A 23,695-nucleotide genomic window follows, 5' to 3' on the forward strand; every position below is an offset into this window, starting at 1 on the left:
TGTTTTATCACCGACCCGAAGCTCATTTTTTTTTTCGAATTTAAAAAAGACATTGGGAAAGACAGACTTAATTTCAAACTTTATTAACCAACCCTCGTATATAAAAGGAACAATCTCGAAGCTTTCTTCATCAGTTTGGTATTTTGTACATTTGTGTTGGTGAGCCTCACTTCGATTTTTACGACCATATATGGTCGAGAAGCAGGACCTTTGTTCACCTGATAGTGATATGCTTGGAGACTTTTCTACTCCTTAACTTTCGGGACATTTGCATTACTACCTACGCACTGTGGCAAATGAGCGCTGATTGGACCATGACTTTGCTCCTGAAGAAAAGTTAACAACATGTAAACCATGTTTCGGCAAGGGGAACTCCAGTCGCGTCAGCGTTTACAAGGAGGTACGTCCCCTTGAGCTTGCCACCCTTAAATGCTAAACTGGGTGTGCTGTTTAAGTTGCACACTTGCATTACCGAAAGTCGGCTCCCCTCACTCGTTTTGGGTTGAGCGTAAAAAACGATTTCATAATTAAATAACGGTAAGCTATAGTTGAACGTCTTATTACTAGTGAAGTGAAGTTCTTAGTTTTGTCAAACAAGTGAGTACCAGATCGTCAAAATCATAAAAGAATTACGACAGTGTGGATATTTATTGAGCATCGCCAAGAAGATTAAGGCAAACCTTTTGGGCTTAATTGACGCACCCCCAAGCTTATTCCGACTCCAGTACAGAAACCTTTTGTGGATCTGTTGTCCAGTGGATTCAACGCCAGGGCCCGAGTGGTGTCAGCTGACCGGTCAAAGATTAACTGTAAGTGGAACCTTAATTTGTTGATAAAGCCACCGTTTTCATTGGAAGAGAGTAAATAGAATTGAAATGAGAGGTGAAAACAATCAAAGAATAGCAAACAAAAGTTACTTGTTTGCTTGTAATCTTTTAATGTTCTTTTAATTTGTGTAATTCATATTCAGCAACATTACATTTTTTTGCACAGTTTAACTAGGTTTTCTTGATTTGTATCGTAGGGTGATTTCGTTTTTTTTATTTATTAATATTTGTGCTGAAATTAACCATTTACACATAATTCTACTTTACGGTTCTTATGTTTTATCAACCGTATGTGCCCAGCTTCGGTTTTCGATAAGGGGGGCGCGGTGGCTCAGTGGTAGAGCGTTCACCTCTGGTGCTTGGGGTCCCGGGTTCGATCCCAGTCCCCGCCAAGTGAACTTTGTGGTGGACAAACACCGTGCTCGTGGGTTTTCTCGGGGTTCTCCCGTTTCCTCCCACTCTTCATTCCACCATTTCACTCATCTCTCATCATCACCGTCTCCTTTAGCCTAACCGGCATAACCGTGGGACGTAAAACTTAAAGATTTCATTTCATTTCGGTTTTCGATAAGATATAAGTGCGGATGTAATTATGATTTGCCGTAGCAAAGCTGGGATGAATGCAGATGAATGCTTAGGTTTATAGAATTTTAACAACGGCAAGAAACACAATTACAGTTTCAGTTTTCTTCATATTCTTATGATCCATGCTTCGGTTCCCAATGGAGACACTCAATCGGCAAGATGTAACAGTTATTTTCAGTGTGGCCAAATTGAGTGAGGTTTTTCCTGTTTTCCTCCTCATTTATACCAGGCAAGTATCTACCATAATGGTCCCAGGCCGCTTCCTTTCTTCCTCATTTGTTTCTTTCTTCTCAATTCTCCGGGCAGTGTGTTCGTCGAGGGATGTTTCTTCATACGTGACGGGCTAACATGGCCATAGATGCTAAAAATCCAGGAATCTAATTTCTAATCCGAATCTAATCCTAATTCATATTCTCATTATTTAAAATGGTACAAAATAGAAGATCCTTAATATTAGACTTAGTGTACCCTTAGGACATTCACTATCAATGAAATGAAATGAAACATCGTGTTTTAATATCTGTTAACACCATTGATTTTCCTTTTGAATGTTGCATGTTCTTTTTTCCATTTAGAATATTCAGTTGAAGTTAAAAAAAGGAAAAGGGGCACATCTTTACACCAATTATCCTGAAACTTTTATTCCTTCATATTGTTTAACGCGTATATGACACATATTTAAAAACTTATTCAAATGGTCAAGATTCAAACTGTTAAAATTTAACTTTTCTCATATTTAGAAACTTAAACTGCTAATAGTTTATGGATTGTTCTGTAGTACAAAAATAATTTAATTTTGGATATTTCCGTCAGTAATTGATCCCAAGTATTTCGCTTCTATACGCTATAGGGTGCATATTCAATATTTAAAAAGACACACATCTTACCGTAACATCCTTACTACTCGCTGAGAGAGGAGCTACAGAAGTCTTGAAACCATTTGTGTTAAAATTAACTCAAGGATATAAGATGTCTGTGTCGTTTTAAGTAATCCGAATTATTGTATCTATGTTTTTGTTTCATAGTATGTTCCATTCTATACATTATTGGTATGTACTAAAACCTATTATTTATGCTTTGCAGGAGCTTACCTTAACCACATCATCTAGAAGTTATGGTTTGTGGAAGAATACTCCAATTCCACTCTTTATAGAATTTCACCTGTTTAATTGGACCAATCCAGAGGAAACGTTAAATGATGGTCAAAAGCCAGATTTTGTAGAAATGGGCCCTTACGTGTTCAGGTAGGAGGACATGGTATTAGTATATATATATTTGTTTAGGCACTAGCAATAAAAGAAGGAAGTCGTTAAGACATCAGATAAAAATAAATACCAAGTGAGTTCTTCATTAAGATATTGTTCATTACAAAGTAGTTACACTATCAGAAATTCCTCACTCAAGTACATTGTTCAATCCGATGCCCCGGATAGATGGATATGGTTGAAATAACCTGACCACATTAATTTTGGAGAGGACAAATTTCCTCCACTGCTTCTTTCTTTAAAATTATATATATATATACACCAAGAATTTTGACATCAGATGGTAAAACTCGTCAAAAGGGAGTTAAAATTGAATTAGAAGGCCAGTCCTGCATTGGTGATTGCACTCACATACACTTTTCGACTGTACTTTGAGCCATACTATTTTGTCATTGTAAATAAAATGTATTTTATGTACTTTACTTTAGAAAAATGAATTACCGTTATAAAAATTTGCAGTTGATTCATTAAAGAATTTTTAAAAGAAAAGAAAGTTCGAAAGCGTCTAGACAAACAAAATAATCCACGAACCCTATAACAACTGAAACAATATCTAAAATGAAGAAAAAACATTTCTTTAGGAAAAGGTGCTCACCGTAGTTGATTTTACTTACAAAATGGTAACAGTTAGTTTCTGCAAATTCCTACAGTTTATTTATTTATTTTTTCCTCTGATGCATTTCATTCCCATCCAATCTAAAGCAGGATATATAGTCATGAAATATAACGTCAGGTGCGTCATATTTATGTGAACACATGCCACTTTCACAAACCTAAACGGACACGCAATATAGGATTCTCACTCACCTTGAAAGTCAGGATAATTCTTCAAAATATGCCGAGAGTTAGCGAAATTGCAATATTCACAGAAGAACCAGGGAAGTTGCAATCAGAACTCGATTCTTCCTACATAATTCTCCAATACAGCATAAATAGCCGCACTTACGCATCAGTCTCTATTAAAAGTCATATTTATATGAACGCTTGCCGCTTCCACAAACCCTAAAGAACACCCAATACAGTGTTTTTACCTTGAAAGTCAGGAAAATTCTTCAAAGCATACCGAGAGTTAGGGAAATTGCCATATTTCACAGAAGCAGGGAAGTCGCAATCAGGACTCAAATCTTTCTTACTTAATTCTCCAATACAGCATAAACGGTCTCTATTAAATGCGGCCAGTACTATATCACTTTAAGCCTGCCATTATTTAAACTAAGACAGACATTACTTTTCTTAATCCTTACGATCTGGTGTTGTTTTGCCACATTATCTAAGTTGGCGTGTACAGAGTGGAGTAACGAACGGAAATGTTTTATACTTTCTATCTTTATTGCGTCTTCTCTTTCCTTTCATGACCATAGACGATTATAGTATATTGGCTGGAGTTTATATGTGTAAGCTCAGGGATCATTCAGAGAGTTCCCTTGTTCCTAGATATTTACCGTTCTCATCTTTAGTACGGGCGGTTCGAGTTCGATCACTAGTGAGTACCTATAATCCGATTTGCACGTTAATATTTAATCGTAGTAGCTTCCATAGTGAAACTTGACATTAAAACTAACCCCAAACAATGAAATCAAAGATCACTTGTAGATATCTCAGTGTGAACGAGTAGATAGCGATTTTTCTTCCAGGAACTGTTTCTATTATTTATTTTGCCACTCAGACGTAAGTCTTGTACAAATTCTATCATAATTGATTCTGTGAATGACTTGATTGTTTACTAATCTATTGTAATTTTATTTGTTTTACCATTATAGGGAACATCATGAACGTGTTAAATTAGAATGGAATTCCAATGACACAGTTACATTCCGGACCAAAAGAACTTGGCATTTTGTGCCCGAATTGTCAAATGGTTCCTTAAGTGATAATGTTACTAATCTTAATGTTATACCTCTGGTAAGTTGTACTTAATAAATATTACTAGTTTAAAAACTTTAATCCTTTGCAATCCTTTTAAGTTTTTCCCAGTTTGTGTGAATAGTCTAAATTAAAGTTACAGTCTTTAGTATTCAGTTTTTTACACGTTATGTCGCAGATAGCATATCGAGCATGAGGCGACATCGGACTGGAATGAATAATACTAAATGTCGATTTCCACTCCACAGTAGACCTCAAAAGGTTAATGTACGAGGGTGGATCAATAAGTCTTCGGCCTAGAGTAGAAAGAAAAGAAACACAACCATGATTATAATTTCACTTTTCAATAATGCTCTGGATCTCAATACACGTGGACAATCGATGTTCCAATATTTGCATGCCCTTTAATAATCAAATAAATAAACTTTCTTCGAGGCTATATACATACTCTTCTACTACACTCGTAAGATCATAATCAGGCTCAGATCTTTCGTTCCGGCAGTGATCCTTCAAATTCGGGAATACGGAAAAATCACTGGGCCAAGTCAGGTAAATAAGATGGGCGATGGATCAATTCGAATCTTGAATGGCGGCTGTTGCCGTTGTTGACTTGTGAACTGCATCATTGTCCTGATGGATGAATAGTTTACCTGACAACTTTCTTCTTTTCTGCTTGATGGTTTCGCTCAAGAATCGGATTGAGTTGGCGTCATAATCAATAGTGATAGACTCTCCATGCGACAATTATTTAATTAATAAATTTCCTGTAGCATCCCAACAAACAGACGCCATTACAATCCCGGGTCTGGATGCTACGCGGAATTTTCGGATACATGGGGAACCATGGTGTTTCCACTCCATAGATTGCCGTTTCGTCTTAGGATCGAAATGATGGATCCAAGTCTCATACATGGTTTCAAACTGCTTGTAATACTTTTCTGGATTACACCTTATCCTAGCCAAAAGATCTTGGGAACAAACCATTCGCTGTCTCTTCTGATCAATAGACAACATTCGTGGCACCAGTCTTACCGGTAATTATGAGATTTTCTCCCAAACTGAAGCTCGTGAGACCATCTCTTCACAGTTGAATATGACGGAAAAAAATCATCCAACGTATTCAACAGTTCATGATTTCTTTTTTAAAGAGAAGCTTTTATCACTGCTCGATAATCAGAAGGTTCCATTTTCAAACAAAAATAAATAAATAAATAAAATTGCAGGTTCATTCTCATACCTGTAATTAGAAAAGAAAGTGTTAGAAACTCGAAATTTTACCAATAAGCCTACTAAAGACTACCAGACAACATACTAAATTTCCGAGGCTGGATTTTATTTCTGAGGGCATCAGGCCAAAAACTTATTGATCCCACTTGCATATGCATCTCAGGTAATTTTATGCGGTATAGTATCGAAGAAATGTTTTTTGTCAGTTACACTTTTTTTAATTTAATTTTATTTTATTTTATTTATTTATTTATTTATTTTTTTATCTGTATGAGAATGTTCTAACTCTGGAATATTTTTATTTACTTATTTATTTTACATAGAATGTAGATTATTTTTCGAGACAAAAACTAAGTGTTAAAAAACGTTGTCTCAGTCCCGCCCGCTCTGCAAGTCAATTCAAATGTTAAGTTGCTGCAGGGGTGGCCAACGCGAGACCACGGTCTACCAGTCGATGTCAAGTCGTGACAGGCGGACCGTGGAGGTCTGTGCCATCATACTGTCTGTATCGATTACTATTATTATTTGACGGGTCCCTTTAGTGAACAGATAAGTAGATAGAGAGTGATTCTGAATTCAAAAGTAGCCCTCAAACGTGAAAAGGTTGGCAATCTTCTGCTGTACGGATTAAGGACGAAAATGTACTTTGAAATGAGCATAAACTTTGTTGCTATAGAAGAAGAAATTGTCGTTGGAATAACTGAATCGTAAGAGGCGTATTTCAAAAATTGCTATTTTGAAGTATTTCGAATTGACACCGGTACCTTATGAGATTTTATGAGATCAACCGATCAATCCACCTTCTCATCATCTCAGAAGTGAAGCCTCCATCTTCTCTGTACATCGTAAAATCATATAATGTACCGGTGTTAACTCAAAATTGCAATTTTTGAGATACTCTTATTGGTTATTCCAACAATGATATGTTCCTAGATTCTAACAGCGATTGGTAGATCTCGTAAAATCATATAATGTACCAGTGTTACTCAAAATAGCAATATTTGACATACGTCTATTGATTATTCTAACAACGAAATGCTATAGAAGGTCTTTTATTATTGGGAGGTCTTAAATCCAGATGAAATTCTATAACTTCTGAGACTCGTTTTACTGAATAGTATGATTCTGATACATATTGGTTTCGTTTTACTGTAATACTGATGCAGTGTGGCAAACTTCGTTTAGATTAATCAACACTCATTTGTTATGTGCCCTGATTATATTCCTGGTATGATTTCAGCAACTAAAGCAAAGTGAAGTGAAGTAAAATTGTGTAAATTGTATAAAGCGTGTGCCTCATATTGTTTTTTGTAGTGGTATCGCCAAATTGTAAATTAGTGTGTGTAGTGATCACCATTTTTTTCAAAAATATTTCTGATTGTAGTGTTCCTTTCGAAAGAAAGGAATACTGCATTGGAAAAAGAGAATCCACGTAAATTCGACCTTGCATCCATGATTTCGAATCTGAAGTAAGAGTTTTATCATGCCATGAAAGGTACAGCGTTATTATTATTATTATTTTAATGCATGTAAAGTAAGCGCAGGTATATTTTAATTTCTCAAATTCATTGATTAGGATTTTTAATTCGTTGAATTATCCTTCCAGTCTGCTAAATAACTTTAATGTTATTATTTTTTCTTTCATTTACAGAGTGTTGCTTATAATGTGAGTCGTCGAAATATTTTTATTCAGTATATCTTCAGTGAAATTCTAACGCAAATTGAACATAAAATTTATATTACAACGAATGTTAGTAGTATATTATTTGATGGATTTGAGGATCCGCTGCTTCGAGTTGTTGAAAAGTTAAATTCCAGTTCAATACATGTTCCATTTTACAAGTTCGCCTGGTACTATCAGGTATGTATGTACGATTGTATATATTTGTAATAGTATTTATTATGAGTATCACTTATCGATCAGATAGTTTAACCATATTTGTCGTATACACTAGTAATATTTAAGAATATGTAGCTATGCAATTTTCCATTTAAGAAATAACAAATAAATAAATATTCCAATGTAACACAAGGTTCGACTGAGAAACCTGACTGTTTTCAAATTGAAATTGTGACTACAGTGATTATATTTCATATACGGTCTTCTATTTCCGAATTAAAATACAACTTAAAGCTTTGTGCTTACAACAGTTAGTTATAAATATACCACTCCTACTTTCTGAAAATTACGTCTTTCTAAAATTTCATTTCTTCATTATTATTTGTGGTTCGAAGAGTACACGAATTTCCTGAAGATCTCTTCTTCACGGCGCAAATTTTTTTCTCAGAACTTCGTAATCCACAACAGTATGATGTTGCGACTTGAAACACTGTAATTCCAGTGAATGTTGAATTGGCGGTAAAATGCACGCTGAGTAACAATCACCAACTTATTATTTTTAAAAAGATGTCTTCACGATAAATGCTTAGTGTTCTGCAGACCTACCCAGCTAAAATGATTTCAGCTGGCTACGATGTCAGGTTAGCATGGACAGTCACATTTGTGCAGAATTGATCTGAAACAAATAAAATAAAAAAAGAATCACACAGCTTTCAGTAACACCAATCGTGAGTACTGCTCTCAGACATGAGAGAAACATCTGAAAGAATGTAATTTTCAAAAAGGTAGGTGTGGTACGTTGCATAATTAATTCTTGTAAGCAAGATGCTTTGAGTATCTAGGATAATTGATGTACCGAATGCACTAGTGTTGAAGATACTTGGATTGAAATTAGAGATAGCATTAAAATTTCAGCAAAGAAAAATTGGGACACGCGGAAATACGTAGGAACAAACGATGGTTCGACCAGGAATGCATTAAACTATCAGAGAAGAGGAAACAGGCAAAATACATTGGCTACAAAATCCGAATGAAATAACTACACAAAATTTCGTAGACATCAGACGGGAAACTTCCAAAACTTTTAGAACAAAGAAACACGATTTTTTGAAAGCTAAAATTAAGGAACTTGAAGATAATAGTAGAAATAAAAACATCCGGGACATGTATAAGGGGATCAGCGAATTTAAGAAAGGCTACCAACCTCGTGCTTATATACTAAAGAAAGCTGACGGAACACTTCCCACGGATACAGATAGCATCTTAAATAGATGGAAAGATTTCTTTGACGATTTGCTTAACACGCAGCCAAAAACTAATATGCTTGGAGAAAGGAAGATACACACCGCAAAACGGTTATTTCAGAACCCAACCGAATAGAAGTAGAAAACGCTATAAAGAAATTAAAGAAACACAAATCTCCGGGTGTAGACGAAATTCCGGCTCAGTTAATTTTATCTGGAGGCGAAAAATTGTGGAACAATATACACAAACTCATTCTCCTTATCTGGGAAAAGAAGGAATTGCCACAAGAGTGGAAAGAATCAATCATTTTTCCAATTCACAAGAAAGGCGACAAAACTGACTTTAATAATTATCAAGGCATTTCTCTTCTGTCAACATCCTATAAAATCCTTTCACACATTCTATTAGTAAGATTGAGCCCATTTGCAGATGAAATTATTGGAGATTATCAGTGCGGATTTAGACGAAATCGATCAACTATCGACCAAATACTTAACATTCGCCAAATACTCGAAAAGACGCGTTCATACAATACCCCGGTACATCAACTATTTATTGATTTTAGAAAGACTTACGACTCGGTTAGGAGAGAAACATTGTACAACGTCCTTACAGAATTTGGAATACCGAAAAAGCTAATTAGATTAAGTAAGGTATGCTTAAATGAATCCGAAAGCAAAGTTTGGGTAGGAAAATTTTTGTCCACGAGTTTTCACGTCGAAAATAGCGTGAAACAAGGAGATGCGTTGTCGAGGCACGTAGCTAGGGGGGTCCGGACCCCCCCCCCCCTTTGAGACCAGAAATGAAAAAAAATTAAGGAAGGATTAAACAAAATGAAATGAGAAAAAGAAGAATCAACGTTAAAAATTAAAAAAAAAAAAAAAAAACTACAGGAAGCTTTTGATTACTCTTTCTTATGAGGAGATTTGTATTATTTGCAATACATGGTGGCGAGGTAAGCGAGATATCCTGGAAGAGTAAGAGAATTTGAAATTTCAAGAAAAGTTACTGAATTCTCAGAATTTCTGCTACTAGTCAGGAAGATTTTAAGCTTCCGAAAGCATAGTGTCGTTGTGTAAAAGCGTGAACATTTTTTTATCATAATTTTTCGTCATCGCATCCTTGCAGTATCAAACATGTTATTTTCAAGAAAAATTCTCTACTGCTCCTTTAATCTGTCATTTGGAACCGACAGTAATTGGCAGAATAATGAAAACAAAAGTTTGTATGGAAAGTCCTGTTAGCATTTGATTCAACAGAGAAAAGAACGCAGATATTGTAAAATAGTTTACAAGATGTTATTGAGTATGTAGTTTTTATAATAGTGAATATGTACTTTTTATAATAGTTGAGGTCATAATAAAAGGAAAATTGTTATATTTGAATTTACATGAGGAAGGACTTAAATATAGTAAAATCTTCAATACGTTTATTATTGTTATCTTACTTGAGATTTCTTCAGCTCGTTATTAAAATACTTGCCAACATATCCTCATTTTATTGTCATAACAAACCAATATATGTTGATGGTAAACTAGTTTAGATTGATTAAGCTCCTGGGCCTTCAGAATTTCATGTCATGCCCCCCCCCCCCCCTGTTACGAAATCCTGGCTAAACGAACCAATATATGTTTCAGTAAAATTGTTGAGAATGATCGAGCCCGTAGTGTAATGACTACAATATTTCATGTCACGGACCTTCCCCCCCCCCTTCACGAAATCCTGGCTACGTGCCTGGTTGTCGCCATTATTATTCACTTTGTCTTGGAATACGCTATAAGGAAAATCAAAGATAGCAACCAGGCCTAGAATTGAACGGTATTCACCAGGTTATGTCGTATGCTGATGATATAAATTTAATAAGGGATGATAGGAGAACAATAAAAAGAAATGCAGAGGTCTTATTAAATGTTTGCAGTGGTTTGGGTTTAGAAGTAAATGCAGAGAAAACTAAATACATGAAAGTGCGTTGGGTCCGTAATATGGCGAATTAGGGATGCGTTAAAATATTAAATAATACTTTTGATAAAGTGGATAGTTTCAGATATCTGGGATCAATATTTACAGACTAAAATCATGTTCACGAAGAAATTAAATGTCGACTAAAAGCAGGGAATTCGTGTTATTATTCAGTTCAAAATCTCTTGTCGCGAATTCTGTCGAGAAATTTGAAACTTAAAATATATAAAATGATAATCATGCCTGGTGTTGGTGTTCTGTATGGTTACGAAACATGGTTGCTTACTCTGAGGGAAGAACATAGAATGAAAGTATTTGAGAACAAGATCGTAAAGCAAATATTCGGATCCAACAGGAACGGGAATGGGGAATGGCGAAAACTTCATAACGAGGAACTACATAATTTATACGGTTTACCAAACATTGTTAGGGTCGTGAAGTCTAGGAGGCGTAGGTGGGCAGGTCATGTAGCTAGGATGGAAGAAAGTGGAAACACTTGCAAAGTCTTGACAGGAAGACCAATCGGAAAACGACCATTAGAAAGACCTAGGCGCAGATAGGAGGACAATATTAAGACGTATCTCGCAGAAATTGGAATACAAAGTAGAAACTGGACCCAGTTGGCTAAGAATAGAAGTAAATGGAAAGCTTTTGTGAACGCGGCATTGAACCTCCGGGTTCCATAGGCCATAGAGATAGTTAGTTAGTTAAGATGCTTTGAGTTATAATTCAATTGGGAAATAAAAGATCATATGTGAATAATCAATTTGGTCATAATTTCAGTTTCAAACCGTCATTTTTTTTTTTTGTACCCTTACAAGAATCATTACTATCGATTCATATGACTATGGTGTATGAAACGCTAAGATTCATCGCTGAAGCAACAGCTTGTAATTGAGTCATATCGACAGTAAACGAAAATAAAGTGTCTCACAAGAGTTGGTTGGTCATGAACGACAAAATCTTGTTAAGTGACCATTTCATGGCTAAAGAATGCGGTTCTATATAAGATACTCTTTATATTAATGTTGACTGGACTAAGGAAACTTCTAGAAAGACAGTCAACATATATCAAGTTATCTATAGGGGACACAATATTTCAGTAATTTCAGTGGTAGAATGCTCACTTTTGATGCGAGGGTCCCGGGTTCGATTTCAGGCTATGTGACTTGTACTGGACAAAATCGTGTCCGTCCGTTCTTCTGTAGCCTAAAGGGCATAACCGCAGAACGTAAAACTACAAATTGCATTTCAAGTAAGATGTAGATATATATATATAAAGAATGAGAATACTCGCCCGATCATGTTCTCAAGTATCGGATTATTATTATTTTGAACGGGAAGATAGTCTGCACAAATCATCGCGTTTCTGCACATAGTTAAAAGAAAAATCAATGCATATATTATTATTGAAGTACATACAAATTACTTAGAAATTGCATTTGACCTATAAAAGAAGAAAAAGCCTTGTTTCATATCTCCGTTGTTTCGCATCAGTTCACACGGGTGGTTGGTAGAACTTCTACATGATTCACACAACTACTGACATCATTCGTAAATTGTTCACTTATAATATGGTTTGTTCGCCATACCATGCTTCCGATCTTCGGAAATATCAATAACTTTGATGTCATTTTCGCTGAGGCACCTATTTTGGGTCGCTAAGGGATCCAGATTCGATTCAGGTCCAGGTTCAATACGGTCTTCGTGCTAAGAAGGACTTGAAGCTTCAAAGAAAGACGTAAGGCTTTTACTGCAACTACACAAGCATCAAAGAACAAAATTACAAATGAGTACCGAGAGTAGAATATCTACAAATCATTGTTGTAGTACGATTATTTCTTTATATTTACAGTTAAATATTTCGGTCATCTCTTGAGCAGTTATTTTGCAGATAAATCATAATTGATAGGAAATTCACTCCAATTTATTTTATATTAGTTGAAATACTTGTTCTTCGCACGGGGAAAATAAAAGTTTATGGAAAATATTTGAACCTACTTTTCCCTGTTAGAATATGCACTTCAATGAAAGTTAGTAATAGAAATCCATAATATACTCCGTTTTTGGCATAAATTTTGAAACCTCCCTATCCATTTAGGATATACCTTTTGATCAAACTGATGTAATGAAAACCCAATTTGAGGTAACTAATAACTATATTCCAAAACTTATTTCAAACTCTTCAGCCATTTTCCCCTGATGCGATCACAAACAACAGACAAAATACTAAATTTTTCGCATAAATTTTGCCCCACCCCCAATACTCTCCTTAGGATATTTATTTTAATCAAACTTACATTATAATAATCCAGTTCAAGATAAATGGTAATTGCATACCAAACTTCATTTCAAACGAATCAGCCGGTTTTATCCTTAATGCAACCCGGCGGAAGCTCATGTGGTTCGGATCCCACGTTAATCTGTAAGTCCACGTCTCATATATCCTCACTGCTCAAGACACTAAACTGAAAATAAAATTTTAAAAAATCAAGGGACCGGGCATTTTCCTCTAATTCGACCCATACAAGATGACTTTCATTTCTATATATTGTTGTAAAATGTGTTGATGTTGTATCAGCTGTTACTATAGATATATTTCATTTGTGTGTGTGTGATAAATCTACGTTCGGCTTATTTCAGTTTCTACGTTATATTGTAAGTATATACTATACGCATATTGAATAAGGAAATTATGAACTTTAATTTCAAATTTCTTTAAAATGGTGTGTCACAGAACAGTGGAGTTTCCGAGAAAGTAATATATTCAGTGTAAATAGTACATATTAATTTGGATTAGTCCTATTTCAGAACAAAAATATTCATCGTTACTCATGATATTTGTTAAACAGAAAGTTAATATAATAACCAATGTGAACCCATGTAATTCAAATTTAGATGTAGAAATATATCAGGTAGTCTAAAAACTAGTAAGCCTTTTGCGCTCGAGATGGCGTTAGTCCTAAATATCAGGGTATATGAGTCGCAGCAGGTTAAGCCTAACGTAATTCAGCAGCTAACAGATGTGCAAAAAGTGCTGGAATTCTTGGAATCAGACTTAAGATATTGCGCCGTGAAGATGATTGAGCTTTCCGCAAAACTGCTACATTTTAGAATTTTGTTTCGATAAAAACAGAAACGCTTCGCATGCTCGTGAAGAAATTTGTGCTGATTGTGGACAAGATACGTTATCAAAAGCAACTACCAAAAAATGATTCAGTCTCGTTTTCGTTCTGAAAATTTTGATGTCTTGGATAGTCTTTGCAATGGGCAACCAATCACAGCAAGAGTGGATGAGATTCTGGCAAAAGGCGAGCGAGACAGAACATGTAAGCAGTCATGACACCCCCAATGACCTAAACATCCATCACCAAACAGCATTAAACCATTTGGAGAAAACTAACTGCAAAAAGGAACTCGATGCTATATGATCTGATATAAAAACATTTACTTGATTGAACTTCTATCTGCGAATCTACTAAAACGTAACGTACGCGAGGCATTTCTGAAGAGATTGATCATGAGTGACATAAAGTAGGTGACCTACGGAAACACGTGACCGAAGCGAGAAAAAGCTCCACAGTCTGTGGCAAAACCCACAATGACGCCTAGGAAGGCTATACTGTGCGTTTAGTGGGATTGGAAGGGCATCGTACATTACTAGCTGCTGCTGACAGACAGAACGATAGCTTGAGCCTGTATTGTCGACAATTAACACGAGTACCCCTAACAATTGAAAGGAAACGGCCGGAATTGAATAATAGTAAAAGTGCTGACAACGCCAGACCGCATACATCTTTAAACAACCCGTCAAAAATTGAGAGTACTTGGCTGAGAGGCTTTAATGCATCTGTCGTATATATCGAACTTGGCATCGTCAGACTATTGTTTGTTTCGGTCTCTGCAGAACTCCTTGAATGGCGTTAAGTTAGTTTCAAAAGAGGCCTGTAAAAAACCACGTGTCAGGACATTTTGAGCAAAAACCATAGAAGTTCTGTCGGAAAGGATTATGATGTTTTCGAAAAAACGGAAGGTCATGGAACAAAATGGTACACACGTGATCTCGTAATGTTATTTTCAAATCACAATAAACGTGTTATCAATTTTGACCTTCAAAGGCTCAATACTTTCCAAACAACCTGATATTTAATCATCAAATTTAAGTTACATTACATTTATAATTACTTAATAAATGTAAGGGACATTAATTTAAAAATTAAGCTTACTGCCCGTGTTTCTTGAAGTCAGATAGATGAATTGCAGTTTCTAGATATTTTAAAAATCTACACGGCTTTTCTTTTTCTAAAGACAAGGCTTCTACTTCATCTTGTGTAGTAATTTTTACATATTTTTAAGCTGGGTGTAATATTTCTTTTGTTCAACAAGATAATACACACAACTTAAAAATATAGGATGTCCCAATAAAGTATACACTGTTTAACATTTTTTACATTTAAATGTTAAACTTTTTAACGACTCGTCATAACCGTTAAAAATGGTATTTCCAGCAGGATTTTCAACACCTTCTCACTACCATCGCAATGTAAGAGCCTACATTGACGAACACCTGCGGAACAAATGGATTAGACGAAAAGACAGTATCGAGTATCCTCCACGCTCACTGCATTAGACTCTCTTGTGGAAGCATGCCAAGCACAATGTTTATAGCACAAGACCAGCTACAACCAATGAGTTGAAAGCAGTCATTGAAAAGGAATATGCCAGAATATCAATTACAACAATTAGAAAAGTTTTGGATTCCATCCGTCAGCTTTATCAGCTGTCTGGACCACAATGGCCAACAATTTGAACACTTTCGATAAGTGACTAATTTCTACATTTGTTCACATTGCATTTGAATCTTGAAACTTTTCCGTATCATAATAATTATTAATGTTACAGTCATTCAAAGAGTATATACGTTTTATTGGGACGCTCTGTATATAAGAATTACCAATATAAGATGAAGTAGAAGCCATGTCTGTTAAATTTATATATTATCCAAATTCGGTTTGAGAAAGCAAGAGATATTCCAAGGTTCCTACTGGTCAGGGAAGTCAGGAAAAATGGTGCAGGTCAGGGTAGCTCAGAGAAGAAGATTGGAAATCCGAGAAAGTCAGAGAAATATATTTTTTCTTACATTAATTGTACACCAATTTCAGCTTAGCCAACCATTATAGTAGAAACAGACGTAAAGCAAAAAAGATAAATTACAACTGAAATAGATGACATTAAAAACGAAATAAGGAATATTGCACGTCACAGATCTTAACTGAAACAAAATGTGCCTATTTTAGTGTAGCCTTCTCTATTTATTAATGAATGCATAAGGTGTCTTATATATAATGTATGTTTCAATGTGAGATGTTCGTGGGTAATATAATAATTGTAGTATTGGGTAAGTAACATATCTTTATTGAAACTGGATATGGATATTCTAAAAGAGCCTTGTCATTATTAAATGAATGTATAAGAAGTGTCTTATGTTCAGAGTAATTGAGTGTCAGGCGTTTGTGGGTAGATATTAATGATCACAGTATGAGACGTTGCTTAGATTTTTATGGGAGGTGAGTGGAATGTACGTATGAGCAACTGATTACTATTTGTCTCTATAGAATAAATGTTCTCATTCACCATTATTTATTCTTTATCATCCGACACCTGTCATAAAAGTCAGGGAATTTCCTCTCAAAAGTAAGGGAAATGGTTTTCTTCATATCAGTAAGAACCCTGCATTCAACTATATTTGAAGAAAAAATCAGTAAAATCTCATCATTATAATTGTAGTTATTTCAATGAAAACAGAAAAATAATTCTCCATATAAATCAGGGGCTAAAGAAAGGAAAAAAAAAAAAAAAAAAAAGCGTGTGTATGTGGACCTAAACTTACACTGATCTAACACTTTTTATTTATTAGAAAATTCTAAGTTTCTGATTATAATGGTCATGTCATTTTCATGGCAAATTTGTGTGATTTCTTTACGGAAAATATAGTCTTCATTCGAAACGATAAGATCCATTGTGAATTTGATATTATTAAGAAAATGAATTCACATATTCAAGGCCAGCTAGATTTACATAAGATATTCATCTTAAATTAGCAGATTTACATTATTTTTAAAAAAAGATTAAGTTAATCATTATCGAACATCAAATAAATAAATAAATAAATATGTTTTATTCCAGCGAAATGAGTCCATAACTTATGATGGGATTTTCAACATGTATACGGGGAAAGATGATATAAGCAAACTTGGAATTCTTCATTCTTGGAATTTGGGAAACAATACACATTTTTACAGTTCTTCTTGTGGTATGGTGAATGGGACAATGGGAGAATTGTGGCCACCTCACAGACAAAGGAATAACATCACCTTCTATTCCACAGATATATGCAGGTAAAGTGAACAATATAGTGCTAAATTATATGCTTAATATTAAGTGCCAGGTACTTTTTTATTAAAGATTATATATAAGTATACGTATAGTAACATATACAATATATATTTGGTGTGTCCTATCATTATCGGATAATAAAAGAAAAAATTAATGAGTGATAGAAAAAGCAAGCTACGAGATGTATTTCGAAAGAGTAACCTTCCTTTTGAATTTCTGTTCCTGATATGAAACTAATTTAACGGCCCACAGTTATACCCATGAGGCTAAAAGAAACAGATGTTTAGTAGAAGTGAGTGATTATGAAAGAATTTGTGAAATGATTATGTGGAAGGAAACGGGAGAACCAGAGAAGAGCCACGGATACTATGTTGTCCACCAGAATCTCATGCCCTGGAATCAAACTATTGATCACTCATATCAGGAGTGAGCACTCTGCCACTGAGCCACCGTGCCCCTGATATTTTTCTGTTTATTTCGCTTATTGTTAGATATGGATAATAGTATTTGTATACGATTGTTTGGTGATTAGTGATAATGGTAGTCATAAAATTTTGGTCGATTCATGAAAATTGCAAACAACATATTCAGTTATAAGGTAATAAGTCAAAGTACATATGTTCATATTGTTTATTATTATTTTATTTATTTATTTATTTTTAATTGGGCTACATAAGCCCAACACTTAACACGGAATCCAAATCACATTCACGTAACAAGCTTGAGACAGTGGTTCGATTCCAATCGTTTCCATGACTTTCCATGTATAAAATAAGACAAATTCTGACCGAAGCTTATATTATTTACTTATTAAATAGTATACACTTTAGTCAGAATTTGTCTTGTATTTTATACAAGAAGTTCCAAAGCTAAAATGAGTGATATCCACACTTTCCATGACATGACGAAGTTCTCTTTCCTATTACGTCCTTCATTCCAGCAACCCTTCCATCATTACTCACTTCCTTAGCAAATAGTTTGTTTAAACTTCAAGATATAACAACTCGAAATTAAACTTCGTTGCATATACTCGGCAGTTAGTTGTGAAAACAGTGTATATAGTATCATAGACAGTTAGTCTTCGAAAACAGTCTACTTCAATTTGGAATAAATAAACTTTTAGTTATGTTTATTTTAGTATCATCTGTTGTGTTCAAATTAGGTTAATAAGAATACTTTTGGGGGTACGGTGGCTTAGCGGTAGAGCGTTCATCTCATACGAGTGCTCTCCTATTTGATCGCAGGCAATGTGGCCCCGCGTAGTGCATTCACTGAGGCTCTTGCCTTTGGTACGATCGGTTCCACGGTCGATTCCCTTTGGGAATACTCGGTCGAAAAAGTGTAAAAGTTTAAATCCGATTTAAACTACTCGCTGAGCAAAACAATATGTTTATTGTATAAATTATTAACGTGCAACAGTTTCGCCAACTAACCACTTGGCTTCATCAGACACTGTAAATAGTAATGACAGATTATATATATAAGAGACAGCGAAACAATTCCTGAATGGTGATTAGCTACCTAGGATACTTCAACCAATCCCCTTCAATCACAAAACCAGAATATATATATATATATATATATATATAATCGCTAATCCCCTCCCTGTTGACACCATATACATATATATATCTAATTTACTAAATAAACTTACAAATAACTCTTAAATATGAGTACCAAACAAACAGCAAAGAATAAACAAATAATACAGAACAAATAAACAATATAAAATATAAATAAATAACATAGAATAAATAAATAAATAAAGAATACTAATATTTACAGAAATAACCTGTACAATTAACATGTTCAATCATTAAGGCTCCTTAACAATTTATTCCACTGTTAATCAATTTTAAATCCTGAATTCCACTTCATGATCCTATCACCTCCTATTTCAATGAATCTTGCTTCTTTCCATTTTCTCACTAACCTCCCCTCTTGGCCTAGCACTTTCACTTGACTCCAATTAATCGAATGTTCCGTGTCTCTTATGTGCTTATAAACTACATTTCTCTCTCTCTTTTTCCAACGTAACATCGTCCTTATGTTGTTTTATTCGCTCCTTTATCCGCTTTCCCGTTTCCCCAACATAGCACATATCACACTCACTGCATGGTTCTTATATATTACTCGTTCTTTCTCCAACATTCTTTCCTCTTCTCCCTAATTACTTCTAGTAATCTCTTGCTTCCTTTTCTGCACGTGGAAATATCTCCAATCTTCTTCAGCATTCTTTTGATGCTCTTTCTTCTTCCCCCATATTATAATTCTCCCACCAGTTTCCTTTCTTCTTTTTCTCCTTCCAATCTTCGTGCTCTTTTTTCTTCTTCTCTTCCTCTCTTCCTTTTGTACCTTAGTTCCCTTCTATCATATCCATTTCCCTCTAACTGTTCATGAAAGGCCTCTGTCCCCTCCTCTGCTTTCCTTCTCTCACTGTTCACCTGCCTGATTCTTTTCTCCATGTTACTAATGAGGTTTATTTTCGTCGAATAATCCACATCACTCCCCGCGTGGCAGTAGTTTCCCGACGCATAACTTTTCTGGTACTATTTTGTGTATATCTTTCCTTCCTTCTTCCCTATCTTCATGTCCAAGGACACCAATGCTTCTTCATTTTCCACTTCCAACTCCAGTTCTACGCCTTTTTCTTTAATGGCTTTCACGAATTTCTCCAGTTGTCTTTGTGTTCCTTTCCGTATTCCTACACAATCATCAACATTTTTACTAAAAATAATAATTTATAATCTCCTTTTGACTTTACTTTCTTCTCCCAATCATCATGACAATCTCTGCCAACACCGGATTCATCCTTGACCCTATACGTAGCCCCTCCTTAATTTTAACCAACCTATCACCTATTATGGAGTAACTGTTCTTCCATATGAGGCTTAGGGCCTCTTTAAGACCTTACCCACTCCAGCCATTAATTCTACTTTCTTTTGTCATAAAGAGATAAAGAAAGTGATAGAATTAATAAAGAAGCAACATGAAAGTAGTAGTGTGAAGAATTCGGTGGAACTGAAGAGAAGATTGGAGGAAATAGATCAGATTAGGATAAAAAGCATCATATTTAGTGTTGATGTGAAAGCCATGTTTCCTAGTTTAAGAAGAAGGAACATATTGAGGGTGATTGCAGAACAATAATAGTCATTTTCTTATGTATTATCTCCATTTTGGATACATATTGTTCTATGCTTCATAAACAGTTACATCTTTTTATTTATTTTTTTATTTGTTTCTGACAGATCTTTAACCTTACAATATACTGAAGAGGTTATGCGGCATGGAATCTTAGGATATAAATACGTTGCTCCTAAAGAAGTTTTTGATAATGGGACTATAAACTCTTGTAATAAATGCTTCTGTGATGACGTCTGCTATCCTGTTGGAGTATTGAATGTATCTGCTTGTCGTTTTGGAGCGCCAGCGTTTTTATCCTATCCGAATTTTTATTTAGCTGATAACTATTACTCAACGCGAGTAAATGGAATGAAGCCAGACAAAGACAAACATGAGTTTTCTATGACTTTAGAGCCTGTAAGTATTTTGCATAAAATGTATATATTCATGTTACTTTATTTGTACAATGAAACCTTTTAATAACGGACACCGATTAGACATGATTATTTGCCCTAAAACGAAAACTGTCCATTAAAGATGTGTTTCACAAACTAGATTACTCACAGCTCATGTGGAAAATTGTATTCTGATTGCAGTAAATACATTAGTTATAACTGCGAATATGTATTTCGATAGTGACTTTTATTTAGTGTTAAAATTACTGGAGGAATAATAGGGACATTCTCTCTGTGAAGAAACAAAAATATTTGTAGAGATATGGACGTGTACTGCAATATATAATGCTTGTGTGATAATTTCTCCTAGAATACAGGCCATATCTCTACAAGAGCCCCTTAATTTGCTTACTGACTGTATTAAAAGTAAAAGTAATCAGACAAGGACATGCAACATTATCATCAAATACTACAAATAAAGACAGAACTAGCCAGTCAGGACTATTTATAGATTTCCTGGGGAAAACTCTGTAATAGTTGTGTGCTTGTAATCTTGTGGATACTAGTTTCTGATCAAAATTTGCATGTAACTCCTGAATCAATTGAAGATTTATTCTGAAATTGCAGAAAGTGTGTATTTTTTGCGCTAAATACATATGGACAAAGAATAATTTCTGTCCATTATGAAGAGGTTATGAAACGTAGGGGGTGAAAGAAGACTCTGTGTCCTTATTTAAAAGTGTACATAAAAGGGAGGGTTCTCTCCCATACCTGGACAAAAATATGTGCCCATATTATGGAATATTCGCTATTCAGTGAAGCCCGTTAAAAGAGGTTTCACTGTACTTGTCAATCTGCATCATACATGAAGATTAGAAATATGATACATGAAGGCTAAAAATGTAGTATGGTTTAAAAAAAAAAAAAAAAAAAAAGCAATCTGGAAAAGGTGTACTTAACAGGATTATTTAGTAGGGTAAAGAAAATCGAACACACTTCTCTTTTAGATCAGCTCTTTTATTTGTAGATAAATTTGTGCAGACTTATATTCAATTAGATATGTTCTTTTGTCATATATATATATATATATATATATATATATATATATATATATATATATATATATATATATATATAGGTCTGAAATCAACTGCAAATGGTTTAATAAATTGCTTTGATCCATGTCTAACATTGCAGTACACCAAAATTATTTGTAAATATTCAAATGTTCTGTTTCATAATTAAGTAAATGTTTTATGTCTGGCTTGAATGCAAACACTGAACTGTTTTACTTGAATAGATTAAATCATGATTGTTCTCAACATTCTATGTAAAAGGTCTCTCTGAATTGAGTATAACATCAGTTGTTCTTCTTCGAGACAAGAGACTCGAATTGCCATTTGTTTATAGTAGCGAAATAGAAGTGAGTATTTCTCAGTCTAGAAGGGGAACCTTTTACATAAAATATTGGGATGTCTTCTGCATGCCTTCCTTGTTTGAAAGTTTCACGTGTCTGTTTGATGGAATAAGATAAGCTCTGGACTTCTCTCAATAATTTAAATTTGTGTTTTTGGAAATAACTCGGGCGTAATCCGTTCAATTCAGGCAGTTGGTGTTTTTGTATTTAAGTTAGACTCAGTTTACAAATAGTAATTATGGTGTACTGCAGCGTGTAATTTTGCAGGGCATTAGTAATATTGGGATTTAATGATATATTTTCGTAGTGATCGTTAGATTATTTCGACATTTGGATTTTTATCTACGATCCTTCAGTTTTGCCATTACTTTATTTTACAGGCCTTGTATTTAATTCACTTACCATAGAATATACTTATAAGTTTATTTGATTGTAGAGACTTTGATTGCTTTTACATGCAGTTTTCCACAATTTCCAAAATAGCGGAAACATTGAAATATATAATGTAATTTCTGATTCTTCTGAATAGTATTAACTAAAATTAATCCATGTCCTCGAAAAATTTCTCTTTATTTTTTGCAATATTTTGAAAACATGGAAGAAGAAAAAACAAAAAAAGTGTAGACAGAAATATAAGCAGGTTTCAACATGAGAATTAATTAAACATAAGGACCTCTGTAAATTTATAATAATATTCACAGTACTAAACTTCAGTGTGGCTGATCCTCTTAAAAAATAGATGAACATGAGTGGATACTTCTGGTACAAAGTATAAAGAAGTTTTAAATTTATTCTTGAAGCAAGAACTGCACTGGGTCGGGTGGGCTGCAATATTTGTTAATTGATGTGTTTTAAAAAGGGTTTGTTTTAATTACCTGAAGGAACATTGTAAATACTTGGTGTAATATTGGGAATTCAACAATAAATCGCACCGAAAATTGAAGTGCAAAACATAATGTAATTGTAACATCATTGTATATGCAAAACATAATGTAATTGTAACATCATTGTATATTTCCTCTTAGTATAATAAATAATTTATATCGTCCTAGTATGTACTTATTTATTTTATTTTTTCTGGTGTTTTCAGACGACAGGAGTGCCACTGGACATAGCTGCTCGGGTACAAGTTAATCTTCTTCTTGAGCCTTTACCTCATATTGGGTAAGTTGTGCTTTTTTTTTTTTTTTTTCCTTTTAATGAAAAGAAAGTGTATTATAGCTCTGGTAGAACTCTTTAACACTTGAGCATATGCTTACAATTATTTCGATAATGTAGACTTGATTGTAGAGCAATACGATTCGTGTAATTTTTCTTTTGAGTATTTGTTAGTGACTAAATGAAACTGAATATCAAACTACAAGAGAGGATGCATAGATTACCTTTGTCGGCTATATCAATTCCCTTAAAGAAGTCCCAGTACATATGAACCAGGCGTAGCCTCATTAGATTAAACTCACAAATAAGTCCAAGTTCTATAAAAATCAAAGCTTGTTTACCTAAATGATGTTTGAAGACCTGCAATATTTTGTTGACTTTATTCCTATCAACGT

The 23,695-nt window shown here is 34.4% G+C and overlaps 1 protein-coding gene across 3 annotated transcripts in view; it reads left to right on the plus strand.

Moving 5' to 3' along the window:
- LOC145686127 (protein croquemort-like) overlaps window positions 1–23,695 on the plus strand; it is a 100,497-nt gene that overhangs the window by 63,470 nt on the left and 13,332 nt on the right. For all 3 annotated transcript variants that reach the window (XM_081759103.1, XM_081759104.1, XM_081759102.1), the window contains exons 3-8: window positions 2,496–2,656; window positions 4,438–4,579; window positions 7,419–7,628; window positions 16,998–17,209; window positions 20,456–20,747; window positions 23,233–23,306. In XM_081759103.1, coding sequence (XP_081615229.1) covers window positions 2,496–2,656; window positions 4,438–4,579; window positions 7,419–7,628; window positions 16,998–17,209; window positions 20,456–20,747; window positions 23,233–23,306 — 1,091 coding nt within the window. The remainder of the gene's footprint in view (window positions 1–2,495; window positions 2,657–4,437; window positions 4,580–7,418; window positions 7,629–16,997; window positions 17,210–20,455; window positions 20,748–23,232; window positions 23,307–23,695) is intronic.

This window comes from Thermobia domestica, chromosome 5 (assembly GCF_964235325.1).
Source record: "Thermobia domestica chromosome 5, izTheDome1.hap1.1, whole genome shotgun sequence".
Taxonomy (NCBI): domain Eukaryota; kingdom Metazoa; phylum Arthropoda; class Insecta; order Zygentoma; family Lepismatidae; genus Thermobia; species Thermobia domestica.